The sequence below is a fragment of the Podarcis raffonei genome, chromosome 8 (assembly GCF_027172205.1).
Source record: "Podarcis raffonei isolate rPodRaf1 chromosome 8, rPodRaf1.pri, whole genome shotgun sequence".
Classification (NCBI taxonomy): domain Eukaryota; kingdom Metazoa; phylum Chordata; class Lepidosauria; order Squamata; family Lacertidae; genus Podarcis; species Podarcis raffonei.
Window position 1 is genome coordinate 37,835,427 of NC_070609.1, and position 13,428 is coordinate 37,848,854.

Sequence of the window (13,428 nt, forward strand, 5' to 3'; positions counted from 1 at the left end):
TGCAAAGTGTGTTCTCTGCTGGGGAGCTACAGTCTTTCATCACGTTTTCATAATGTGGTCTGCAAACCTGTTTTAGGGGGCTATATTGAAGGTAGGTGTCACTATGGAGAATGCCCTACTCTGCTCCACTATGAGGTGGGTATCTTCAGGCCATATTAACAAGGCCTCTTATGCAGAGCGGAGACTGGTCTGGTCTGGAGAAGGTATTCCCATTGATCCTGAGCTCCTGAGCTGCTGTCATTAAAAAGGTAAAGGGACCCCTGGCCATTAGGTCCAGTCGTGGCCGACTCTGGGGTTGCAGCGCTCAGCTTGCTTTATTGGCCGAGGGAGCCGGCGTACAGCTGTACGACGTACAGTACATGTGGCCAGCATGACTAAGCCACTTCTGGCGAACCAGAGCAGCGCACGGAAATGCCGTTTACCTTCCCGTCGGAGCGGTACCTATTTATCTACTTGCACTTTTACATGCTTTTGAACTGCTAGGTTGGCAGGAGCAGGGACCGAGCAACGGGAGCTCACCCCGTCGCGGGGATTCGAACCGCCAACCTTCTGATCGGCAAGTCCTAGGCTCTGTGGTTTAACCCACAGCGCCACCCGCGTCCCTTGCTGTCATTACTTTGGTTGAATTAATTCAATATGCTATGTTAAATACTGGGTGTTGGCCTACTTATATGGGAGGTAATATCCCAGACCTTTCAAGATACAAGACTTGGATCTAGTCCCACTCTCGCTGCTGTCCTTGCACATGAGAGGATCTTCATAAAGCAGCCTTCCAGCCACCTGTCCTGAGGTTTTGGACTTCAACTCCCATTAGCCCCCATCATGGCCAATGGGCAGGGATGGAGAGAGTTGTTGATTTCAGCATCCGAAGGGCACCAGGTTGGGGAAGGCTGCCATAAGCAATAGTACAGCCCTACCACTCCCCTGGGTGTGTGTACTTAGAACACCAGGCTGCTCCTGTTACAAGGAATGGCAGGCATGCAGGCTTAGTCATGGCCTGGTGTGCTGAATGCAGACCTGCTGTGCCCTATGGGATTCCTCTGTGTGCAAGTGCCATGTCTGTGGTGGACTGGCTCAAACCTACAGTGTGCATGTGGTGTGGCAGATCTGGCTTCTCTTACTGGAGTGTGTTCTTCCTGCCGATATCTCATTCCATCTTCTTTTATTAAAAAAAACTGAATTCTATTAGAATGCAGCCAGTAATGGAATTGGCAGTGAGAGCCAGCAAACACTGGGAAAAGATGCTATAACCCATCAGGACATTTTTTTAAAAAAACACCAAACCGCTAAGCCCAGCCCTATCCCAACAGTCATGTGGTTTCATTTAGCAGTCAGCCAAAGCTACTGTGTTTTCTTTGTGTCTTGAAATATCCTTTATCTGAAGAATAACATAACTTGGGATGTTTCAAACATTTGGACTGTCTGCAAGGAAACAGGAGGAGGGCATCTCCCAAGAAGATCATCTGACTGTGTCAGGGTGGTTGTTGAGGTTTTTTTATTTTATTTTTGAAAAATAAAAAACCTAAGTTGTTTGCTTTCCTTGCCTTGCTGGAGCCAGGAAACATCTTTGTCTCCTGGGAACAGTGTGAAGCAGAGGAAAATACATGGGGTGTAACCCAGTTGGAACCCTATTCCAGGAAGCGGAACAGCTGTCAAAGGATTTTAGAATGGTTAAATTTATGTGGGAGCTGATCTAATATGAGGAGTCTGCCCTAGGAATCTGGGCTCAAGCCCCCACCCTAGCAAAGGAGCCGTGGGGCATACTTGTCATCAGTAGATGGTAACATGCAGCCTCCCCATAGAATATATGATGATGGGCAGCTGTAAACTAATTGCGGTCTCTGTGCATTGGGCATGCCTTGTGCTTACATATCTGTAGTGTCAAATTTAACAAAGGAGGGGGACAAACAAAGATTTTTAAAAAGACAGGAAAAACATGCCACACAGTGTCAGTTAACACTGAGAATACAAAAGCCATCCGAAATGATACATGTTAAGGTATAAGCACTCTGGATGTCCAAACAGTATATGCACATGAAATTAGTGTTTCTACACTGAAATGTAGCAAGGTTGGTGAGGTGCTCAAACCATTGGTGGTGGATATTTATCCTCCCAGGCTTGAAGCATAAGTCTCTTGGCAACCGTAAGGGCTCACAGTGTCCACTTTTGCTGTCCTGCTGTTAATCCCCATACCATAGGAACATAGCTTAAAAGTACACAAACATCTGCAAATATCGAATATTTCACTACTACAAAGTTGATACAGCCCCCCCACTGCCACCATCACAGAGCAAGCAAGTGTTTTATGATAACTCATTGAGGGTTAAAGAAGTAGGAACGTTCATTTGCTGAAATAGTTTGATATTGAGACCATGGGAGGTTGTAGTCCCAAAATACAGAAACCAGACTTGGGCCAGCATCTATGCAGCTCTGCTCAGAGTTTCCCCAAGCTGTCTGTGCTCTCATGAATGAGGGAGGGCTCTGTGTCCACTCAGGGTGTCATAATCTCAAATTACACATTGAAAATGGAGTTGGGAAGGGAAGTAGCTTGTGCCAGAATTAGAGGCTCCAAAGCTGGTTTAGATCCTGATCTGTTCTGTTCTAACTATAACCTCTTTGCAGTTTGGTGGAGCCTGATTATCTGCTTTGAGCTTTTGTGGGGGTTGATGAGGGTAAAGTTGACCAACCTGGGTGGGTGAGTGTAAGTTTGGTAAGACCACCAGCATGGTGTGATTCTCTGCCAGACAGCTGTTCCATCCCCATCAGCTGTGACTTTCAGAAATCCTATGAGTTGCTGAATTTGTTCCATTCATGTTCATGACTTCCCAACTGCATTACAGTGGTACCTCGGGTTAAAAACTTAATTCGTTCTGGAGGTCCATTCTTAACCTGAAACTGTTCTTAACCTGAGGTACCACTTTAGCTAATGGGGCCTCCCGCTGCTGCCGCACTGCTGGTGCGCGATTTCTGTTCTCATCCTGAGGTAAAGTTCTTAACCCGAGGTACTATTTGGGTTAGTGGAGTGTGTAACCTGAAGTGTCTGTAACCTGAGGTACCACTGCATCAAGTGTCCAGTCTTGTCCAGGGCAAGTAGCACAGAAGGAGCTTTGACATTGCCCCTAATACAAAACCAGTGGAGGCTGTTCGTGCCTTCACAACAGAGCCAAGCAATGTGGGATGAAGTGACATTCTTACAGAATTGAATACCACTGTATGTGAAATGTACTACCAACTTGGATGGTTGTAAAACAAAATTGGACAAATTCATGCAATGTAAGGCCACCATCAATAGCTGCTACTAACCAGAATGGCTGTGCTCTGCCTCCATAGTAATCAGAGGCAGTAGTAACACTTCAGAGAGAGTGCCAGTTGCTGGAAGTCACAGGAGGGGAGAGGGCTCTCAAATTCAGGTCCTGCCTGCAGGTTTTCAACAGGCATCTTGTTGGACACTGTAGGAACAGGATGCTGGCCTGTTCCAGAAGGCTCTTCTTATGTGGTGAGGACTAGCAACGTGGGTGGTTTTTCTGTGAATTTATTCAGGGTGGGTGTGTTAGTGGCTATTGGCTATGATGGCTCAATCCAGCCCTTGCATTCAGTCAGAGGCCCTGTACCTGCTTGCCATATGATGGGCTCAAACAAGATGGCAGCTGCCTTAGTCATGCCCAACTTGTGGGCTTTTCACAGGCATCTCAATGGCCACTGCTGGAGAAAGGATGTGCTGTGCTAGATGGTCCTTTTGGCCTGATTCAGCAGGACACCTCTTATGTCATGAGAATGGGGCCCATAGCCTGCAGGCTAAATGAGGCCCTCCAATCTCTCCATCTGACCCTTGAGACACTCCCTAGGCTACACCCCCCAAAGGCCTTGCTGTGCAACTCCCTCAAGTGCCTTTTCCTTTGCTGGAATGTGCCCTTGGCACCCACAATTTCTAGACATTTTGCACATTCATGCATATAAAGTTAGTGGAGAGATAAGTACTCATTTTGTTGCCTCCTGTCCCCAAGCCAGTGTGTTGATGATTTTATTTCATTCCTAAGGGGAAGAGCAGGAGGCATCAATGAGGAAATATGAATTGGGTGGGGAGGTTCATTATCTGGTTAGTGTCCTCGCTAGATTTCTTTAGACCTGTTTTAGATCTGGCCTCTTTAGACTCCCTTGAGTAATGGTTTTGTGTGGTGCTTGTGCTGGTGGCTTCGGTGGACATTCTTAGGGCCTTTTTCCAGCCTGTGACTCATGGAAATTAATGGACATTATTTATTTGAGTCTGTTAATTTAACTGAGTCTTCTCTAACTTCAGTTAGTATACGCTACAACCCAGTTATTGGGATTGGGTGGCACTGTGGTCTAAACCACTGATCCTCTTTGGCTTGCTGATCAGAAAGTCGGCAGTTTGAATCTACACAACGGGGTGAGCTCCCATTGCTTTGTCCTCCCTTCTGCCAATCTAGCAGTTTGAAAGCATACCAGTGCAAGTAGATAAATAGGTACCACGGTGGCGGGAAGGCAAATGGTGTTTCCTTGTGGGCTTCCGTCACAGTGTTTTGTTGCGCCAGAACCGGTTTAGTCATGCTGGCCACTTGACCTGGAAATCTGTCCATGGACAAACTCCAGCTCCCTCAGCCTGAAGTGAAATGAGCGCTGCACCCCATAGTCACCTTTGTCTGGACTTAACAGTCCAGGGGTCCTTTACCTTCTTTACCTTACAACCCAGTTACAAGCAAAGATGTACTTGTTCTTGAGTAGTATGATCAATCACATACAGCCTGAGAACATCGGCTTCTGTCTCAGTTTGAACTGTACTGCACTATGAGGTACCATCCTTTCCTTTAACTGCCTCAATGCTCAGTGGAATGGAGGATTGTGGCCTATAGTCCTGAGATTTAAGGAATAATTTTAATAGCTCATCCCCAGAAATTCCCAGTTTCCCCACATCTGGGACACCCATGAGAAGCTTCTGCGTCCCCAAGTCTTTCAGTGTTTTATCTGCTCACCATCCCTGTATCTCTGTCAGGAATGCAGTGTTGTGTTACTCAGAAGAAGAAACTTAGATTGCTCCTGAAGCAAAGTTAGTGCCGGCTTAATATGTATGTATGCTCTGCATTTTATTTCTGTTAAGTATGTTAAGACTCAGAGTCCTATTTAAATTATCAATAAACATTTTATTTATATAACTGTATATGGTGTTATACAGTATATTGTAGATTTTTAAAAGGGCAGGTCCCAGCCACAAGGATTTTACTTTCTTTATCTTGACAGTGTGGGAAGTAGCAAAAGAAGTGGGTTGGGGAGTGGGGAGGCAGAGGAGGAGAGACAAAATAACCAATTTTCTATAAGGGTTATACATGCAAAATAAGTTAAGACCTTTCCTGTTTAAGTTCAAAAGCTCTTAATAGGGCCAGAAGGTTTCTGAATTAATTCTGAGCTGTAAAAACCTGTTCCCTGGTTCTTTTTTTGTCTAAGTGGGCCTAAATGATTCTGGCAGATTATACTTTTGTAATAGATTTTGAATAATTTCACATTGACTTCCCATGTTGCTTGAAAGATGATGTCCCATTCTTCTGATGAGATGTGTATATGCTTATGAGATTTCAATAGTGCCACTTCTGTCCTTAATTCAGTGGTGGCCCAGTCCATCTATGGCCAAGGGACAGAGGCTGGCATTCTGAGAGGTGAGGGACCTAACAGTCTTCGTTAAAAATAAATAAATCGGTTCTATTTCTAGTAGTTTAATCCACATTTTATTCCCCCACCCCATCTCTGAGCCCTACAGCAGTTGGGAAATCACCTTGGCTTGAAATGTTTTCAAAGCAGGGGTTGACTTCTGTCACTCTTTTGTATTGGGGGGTGGGGGGAAACTTTTGTATTGCTCCACTCACTTGCTTGGCTAGACTCCCAGTGTGCTTTCCAGTACTGTATAAATTCTCTTCAAAGAGAATACCCAAATTCTTGCACATATAGACTTGTTCTATTGTGTGCCCATCTATTTGCCAGTTATGTTTTGGTGAGCAATGTCCAAATAACATTATTTTGGATTCAATATAATTTATCTTATACTATAAGCCTTTTTAAGTAGTTTCTTCACACCTAACCAGGTAAGCGATATTAACACTAGTTTATCTGCATACATTAAATTCTAAACCTTTCTGCCGTATGTAACAGGTGAGCCCACATCCTCTGTTTCCAGTATATGGACTATGTCATTTATATAATTATTAAACAGGATAATTGCCATTAGGCAACCTTGTTTTATTCCCCTGATAGACTGTTGTTCAATTTCCCCAAAGTTTCCCAAACTCTTAGGTTTCCACATTATATTTGAACTAACAGGATGTTGCACGTGTTTAGTGCTCATTTCCATGTTATTTGATTCCAGAAAATAACCAATTGCAGTCCTCTTAACCCTGAAAATCATGGGAGTAAAGTAGTGAAATTTGAGGTGGTATACCAGCATACAGTTTTTTCCTGCTGTTTTCATGGGTGAACAGAAGCAGCATGCATGTGTGGAAGGGATGAGGGAGGGTGACCTTTTTCAGTGATGTTCATTATTGTTTCATACCACACCCACTGGTGTGGTGAAATTCAATGTGACATGCTGGCATACTAGTTGAACAGTCCCAGTGTCATATCACAATAGGTACTGCAGTGTGTGAGGAACATTTGTAAACAGGACAGAAGTGCAGAGCATTATCATCAGAAAAACTAATGCAATATTCCCCACATCTGAATGCACCCTTAATTGATTTAGTAGTAAAAGATCCTTCTGTATAGTTGTTGAACTGACACAATATAATGTTTGGTCTATGGTTGTGCCTTATTCCAAAGACCGCCTCTGTTTACAGTATGAAATGCTGCCCATAGAACTAAAAAGCTGGAAAACTGCCGTTGCTGTTGTTAAAGCCTATAACATGAATCAGTGTGAATATACAAGTTCTACCATAACCACCATGAGAGGGTTTTCTAATATCACATTTGAGATTACCTCCACCTGATCACTTAGGGAGGGTGTGCAGCAGGGTGGACAGTACACCCCTGTTATATTATTTATAATACACCTTGCTTAAGCTACATAATTTTCAACCTGGCAGCTGTTCAGTGCTGTGTTTTTTGGTGAAATGAATTGAAATTGCCAGTGATCTGCTCCTGTTGGACTAATGGCTTTGGAAGCAGGGGTAATGGGCAACAGATCCTCATGCCACAGTGTTTCCCAGGAGAGAGAGCACTGTCAATGAATTTGCAAAAGGATGGGCAGCATCTAGCTGTGTTTGTGAATGAGCTCTCAAAAGGCAAGGAAATGGACTTCTGCCATCTTTGGAATGAGAACAGGAGAATCAAAGGGGTTGTTTCTCCTGGCTTGAAATGTCAGCAGCAGCAGTCAGTCAGTCACTGATGTGCTCAGATTCTGAAAGAGTGCAGATGGCGGCAGCGAGGTGCCAGAGGACTCTAAAAGAGCTGTTTGCATGGCCAAAAATAAACTTAGTTAATAGGGCAAAAACTTCAGCTGAGGCAGCATTGAGCAGTGCTGCTTGTACACTACTGTGCTCCAGTGTAATTGTATGGTGACATTTCCTGGGCTGTTCTACACAGTATGTATTGCGTATTCCTCTTTGGGAATTGTAAACACCTCCTTTTGGAAGATCTCATTTCCATTGCTTCAAAACTACTTGGGTCTTTAGACATGATGGTAGACATGTGTAATATATTATTATTATTATTATTTTCTAAAACTGTAGAGTGGGGCAGTTTCTAGCAATACAGTGGTACCGCGGGTTACATACGCTTCAGGTTACAGACACTTCAGGTTACAGACTCCGCTAACCCAGAAACAGTACCTCGGGTTAAGAACTTTGCTTCAGGATGAGAACAGAAATCGCACGGTGGCGCGGCAGCAGTGGGAGGCCCCATTAGCTAAAGTGGTGTTTCAAGTTAAGAACGGACCTCCGGAATGAATTAAGTACGTAACCAGAGGTACCACTGTACTTCAAATACACCACAATGATGAAACCAACCAGATAAACTGTCAGCAACAGCAACATAGGAATACTAAAACCACAGGGTGCTTTTACTATTTTACTCCCAACTTCCTGGAACAAGAAGATTATTTTTACTTGATGGTGGAATCCCTTTAGACTCATCATCATCAGCCCTTCCAGGGTAGGGGAAGGACACTCCACAATTGAAGGGGTGTGTGCACAACAGAGAAAGCTCCTGTATGTATCAGTATATGTGCCCGTTGCATGTGCCAAGCTGTAAAGTGGGTTTCAGCTGCAGTTTACTGAGTTTATGAACATTCAACTTGTGTTGCAGTCAACTGTCAATTACTCTCTTTATAACAAGAGTCCACTTAGGAACAATGGTGTCAACTACACAAGTCTGTTGACGCCATACCTGATGGAAACTCCCTAGGGGCTCTTGGGAGTCTGTTGGCTTCTTGAGATGGGTTGTTTCTAATAAGCTCACCACTCCTACAGAAAGGAACAGAACTAACCAGTGTCTTGCTGGCTTTTCCCAGTCATGCTTTCCCCAATATTTCTACCTTATATTCCTGCAAATGCCCTCCTCTCCTTCAATAGTCTGACTCTCTCTTGGTGTCCCTTACGCCTAGAACTTCTCCCAGGACATCCGTGTTCTTCCAACCTTTCTTCAAAGCCACCTCTTCCATCCTTCTTTTGGCAGACTACACCTTTGTCCCTCAGCCTCAGCTGAAATGAAGACCAAGCCCTCTTTGCTGCATCTGCTAATTCCGTCAGTGGCCTCTCCTACAGTTGGAATCTCAAGATAGGGCCAGTTTATGTTAGCCTGAAAAGCTCCATACATAGATAGATGGTGTTGCAAAATGACACAGCTCTGGCTCAGCCCTACTCCCCCATGTCTGTGGCGTGCAAGTTCTGTTTTGAGCAGATACGCTGAGCCATGAATCATAGAATTGTAAGGGACTCTAGCCCCCTGCAAATAGATCATATATGCCAGATGGCCATCCAACCTTTGCTTTAAAAACTCCAAGAAAGTAGGGTCCACCACCTCTCTCATGGGTCCACTGTCAGAACAGCTCTTCCCAGCAGAAAGGTCTTCCTGATGTCAGAATCTCCTATTGTGTAACTTGAAGCCATTGTCAACATCCTTCTTAAATTGTGGCACCCAGAATTGGACACAGTATTCTAGGTGTGGTCTGACCAAGGTAGAAGAGAGTGGTACTATTATTTCCCTTGATCTGAACACTATACACTACACACTACACACTACATCTGTTGATGTAGCCTAGAACAGCATTGGCTTTTTTTTGCTGCTGCATCACATGGTTAACTCACATTAGCTTGTGGTCTACTAAACCTCTGGATCCTTTTCACATTTACTGCTGGCATGTGAGGTGTCCCCCATCTTATTCTTACATTCGTCCGTATTGCAATTCATTTTGTTAGTTGGGGCCCAGTTCTCCAATCTCTTAAGATCATCTGGAATCCTGATCTGTCTTTAGTGGCATTGGCTAGCCCTCTCAGAATTCAATTTTTGGAAATTTAGCTTTTGTGTGTGTTGTCTTTTCTTCTTAAGGAACGGGGGGGGGGGGGGAGCAGTTACTAGCACTTAATAGCTGCAACGTTCCATGCTGAAATAAATGACTGAAAGCCTGTGTGGGATACTGCAGTGTTGGGTCCCCATATGTTGTTGGACTACAACTCCCATAATCTCTGACCACTGGCTAAACTGGCTGGGAATGATAGGAGTTGTAGTCCAACAGCTTGTGGGGACCCAAGGTTGGAGAGCACTCATGTAGTGGTTAGTGTCGGACTAGGACCTGGGAGAAACGGGGTTTCAAATCCCTACTTGGCCATGAAGCACCCTAGGTGACCTTGGGCCTTGGGTCACTGCCTCTTAGCTTAACCTACCTCAAAGGGTTGTTGTGGGGATTAAATGAGGAGGGGGAGAACCATGTTGACCACCTTGAGCTCCTTGGAGAAAAAAGGTGGGATCAAAATGCAATTAAATATATAACTCCTGGCACCTATTGAGCAATAAGAACAACTGGCTTCATGGGTTGGTAGTGCCTGCTGGTTAGGCGTTTGCAGCTGTTAGCTGGATTTTTACTGGGCTCTAATTTTCCTTCTCTCTCTTCTCCATAGGCATTTGTATCAAGTGCGGAAAGGGGATATACGGGGCCAGCCAGGCTTGCCAGGCCATGGGGAACCTCTACCACACCAACTGCTTTACATGCTGCTCTTGTGGTAAGTTGCGTGCTTTTATGGCCTCTTGCAAAAAAATGCCTTAACTTGTGCCCCTGTTGGATTTTGAGGCCTGTCCCTTGGGGTGCCTTCACTGCGTTCATGGCATTTTGATGAATCGAAGGTCTAACTGTAAAATGAAGGCAAAATTTGGAATACTTGGGGAAATCTGCAGGTTATAATGGATTGCAAAAGTAGTGATGCTGTGACTCACCAGAAGTGAGGTGACTGGTGCTCTACTTAACCCACTGTAGAGCAGAATACCTGTGGTGGTCCAATTTCAGCTGGAAAGTGACGCTTCATTTTTATTGCTATGTTTCCAAAGTGTCCAGGCAGGTCTCATCATATGCAGGGGTTACATTCCTGGCTAATGTGTATATAAGCAAAATCATGCAAAGCCAGAATGGCTCCTGGAACTCTACATGTCTAAAGCCTGCATTGAGCAGGCCTTGCCCCCCATGCAAGATGGGGAGCTTTTTTAAACTGCCCTCCTTGCTTACCAGGAACTGGGACTGTTGTGCAGTAACAGACTTTGGGCTCTCAAATTTCAGCAGCACCTTAAAATTTGACCCTCTCCCTGCTCCCCCTTCTCATGCTCCATGCTACAGCATTGTTGTAGCACCCCCTACAGTGCAATATTCAGTGCGGCTGAACCAGTCATGCTACCCTAAAGCCACCTCTGAGTTGCATGAGGACTCTGGAAGGTCCTGTAAGGCTCCAACGAGGTCCTGTGAGATTTTGTGAGATCTCAGATGACCCTTCCAGGGGGTTTTCCTGTTCTTCTATCCCATATATTTATTTTCCAGCTGTCGGCATAAAGCTGTGATCATTCATGTAAAATCAACCTAAGATGAGATCTACCTGCACAGATACTGGAGAATATTTAAGATGATAAGGGCTTTCTCAGGGGCAGCCTCTCAGTTTTGGAGTACCTTCTGCAGAGGGGTTGTCCCAGCACCTATTTTAATGACTCTTTGACACAAGGAAAATTTATTTTCATGGGCCTTTTAAACTCTGTTTTTAAAATATGTTGGATTTTGCTGGGTGGTTGCTAATGTGGTTGTATAACTTTGTAGGACTTGCATGGCTGCTTGCCATGGTTTGTAGACTTCTCTGATTTAAATTGACTGTATTTATTTATTTAAAATATTTCTATCCCTTTTTATTGGAAAAACAATTTCAGAGTGGCATGCAATAAAACATAGCATATAAGCAACAAAATCAAAATCAAAATAAAATGGCATAAAATAAAGCAGATGTTTAGTGTTAGTGCTTCTAAAAAAGAATTTTATTTATGTGGATTTGTTGGGGGGGTGTTGTTTGGTAAAAAGATTTAAATAAGTTTTTACAATTAAAAATCCATCCTCGTCTCGTTGATACAGTTTTACAGTGGTACCTTGGTTTATGAACTTAATCCGTTCCGGAAGTCGTTTCTTAAACCAAAGCCGTTCTTAAACTGAGGCGTGCTTTCCCTAATGAGGCCTCCCACCGCCGGTGCCCTTCCACCACTCAGCTTCCGTTCATAGACCGAGGTAAAGTTCACTAACTAGAACACTACTTCCGGTTTTGCGGAGTTTGTATACCGAATAGTACGTAAACAGGGCTGTTCTTAAACCGAGGTACCACTGTACATGGATTTTGTGATTTTTAACTTTTTAAAGCATGTTTTTTCATTAGCCAGAGAGCAGTTGTTACTGAGCATGGATAAATGTCTAATGAGTGAGTGAGTGAATGAATAAACGAATTAATAAATTGAGGCCACCTGTGCACATTGCCTCCACCATATACATCTCCCTGGTTTTGATCAGTGTGGCTTTGTGAACCTGGTGCGCTCCAGCTGTTTTGAACTAGAACTTCCATTAGCCCCAGTCACCATGACCATATGATGCTGCGGCTGATGGGAGTTGTAGGACCTCTGCACATTCCATGAGCACTGGGCTTACTCATGTATATTTGGTGAGGGACTTAATCAAAATCTTATTGGAAGTCTTCTATATAGTGTGTGGAAAAGCCAAAAGAATGACACACATTCCTCCTAGAGGAAAGAAAAATAAGGAAAGGGATGAGTTTTCAGATACCTGAACGGTTGGCAGAAGCCAATAGTAGACCAACGGTTTGCCTAAGATGTTTGTGCTAGTGTTGTGATTTGATTAGAGTATGGGATATGGTTTTGGGGAGACTTGAGTTCAAATCCGCCTGGTCTGTCATGAAGCCCACTAGGTGATCTTGGGCCAGCCACTCTTTCAGCCTGGCCTGCCTCACAGGGTTGTGAGGAGGATAAAATGAGAGGGCATAGGGAAAGCCATGAACACCACCCTAAGCTCCATGGTGGAAGGAGAGGACATAAATTACCACATTTTTAAAGGTCCTGAGCAACCAGGTGGCTGAATTCTGTTTTTTCTTGCTGCAGGGTTTTGTAGTAAAATTAACCTTGAACTGTTATGACTGTGTTTCAACAGAAGCTGTAATCAGTTTATGCTGTCTCTGTTACAAGGAAATATTTTGCTGTCTTTTATTGATTTTAACTATTGTGTTGCATTTTTGATACCATAATATTTGCGAGCCCCCCAGGGAATGTTTGTCGATGGGCAGTCATATAAAACTTACTACTATATTTATTTGTTACTGGATGGCTACAGAACTTTTTGTTTATAATGCCCTGGCATAGGGTCTGCTTGGGTGTGATTTGTGGCCCTTCTCTCTCCACATCCAACAATGTTGTGTTAACTATTAATGAAAGGGTAGATGGAAAATACAAAAATTACCCAAGGGAGTGGGTTCTTGCCCCCCTCCCCCCATGCATGACCTCCCACTTCCCACTGCCTTGATCATATATTTTTAACATTCCTAGGAGGCTTATAAAAAATAATCCCACATTATGTCAACCAGTTGTGGGAACTGGAACCGATGTCGGGACGTGGCTGCAGCTGAGTGGCTGATCTGAGAGGCTGGCTTGGCGCAAGGCCTGCTCAAACAGCCACCCTTCCGCCTTCTCCATGAGTTAGCCCAAAGTTAGCTGCAGAGACTTGCCCATGGGGACCTCTGAAAGAGCACTCCTTGACCCTGGCTTTTGGCCTGAGCTCTGCATAGCAGTGTTTTTACTTCTGTTCATTCTTGAAATCACAAAATGGAACAAATGGTTATTTCTGGCTTAATGTTTCAGAGGGCCACAGTCTCCTTAAGAACATTAATTATACAGCCTTTAGGCGCCAGG

General features: G+C 44.1%; 2 protein-coding genes across 5 annotated transcripts in view; one reads left to right on the forward strand and one right to left on the reverse strand.

Annotated features, from left to right (window-relative positions):
• The window catches only part of SS18L2 (SS18 like 2), a 283,426-nt gene that overhangs the window by 114,746 nt on the left and 155,252 nt on the right, over positions 1–13,428 (reverse strand). The gene's annotated exons all lie outside the window — the stretch shown is intronic.
• WTIP (WT1 interacting protein) overlaps positions 1–13,428 on the forward strand; it is a 55,962-nt gene that overhangs the window by 12,374 nt on the left and 30,160 nt on the right. For 3 of the 4 annotated variants that reach the window (XR_008331801.1, XR_008331802.1, XM_053399314.1), the window contains exon 2: positions 10,116–10,217. The exons of the other annotated variant lie outside the window; for it this stretch is intronic. Coding sequence is in view for 1 of the 3 variants with exons in the window: in XM_053399314.1 (XP_053255289.1) it covers positions 10,116–10,217 (102 nt within the window). In the remaining 2 variants the exon portion in view is untranslated. The remainder of the gene's footprint in view (positions 1–10,115; positions 10,218–13,428) is intronic. 4 annotated transcript variants of the gene reach the window in all.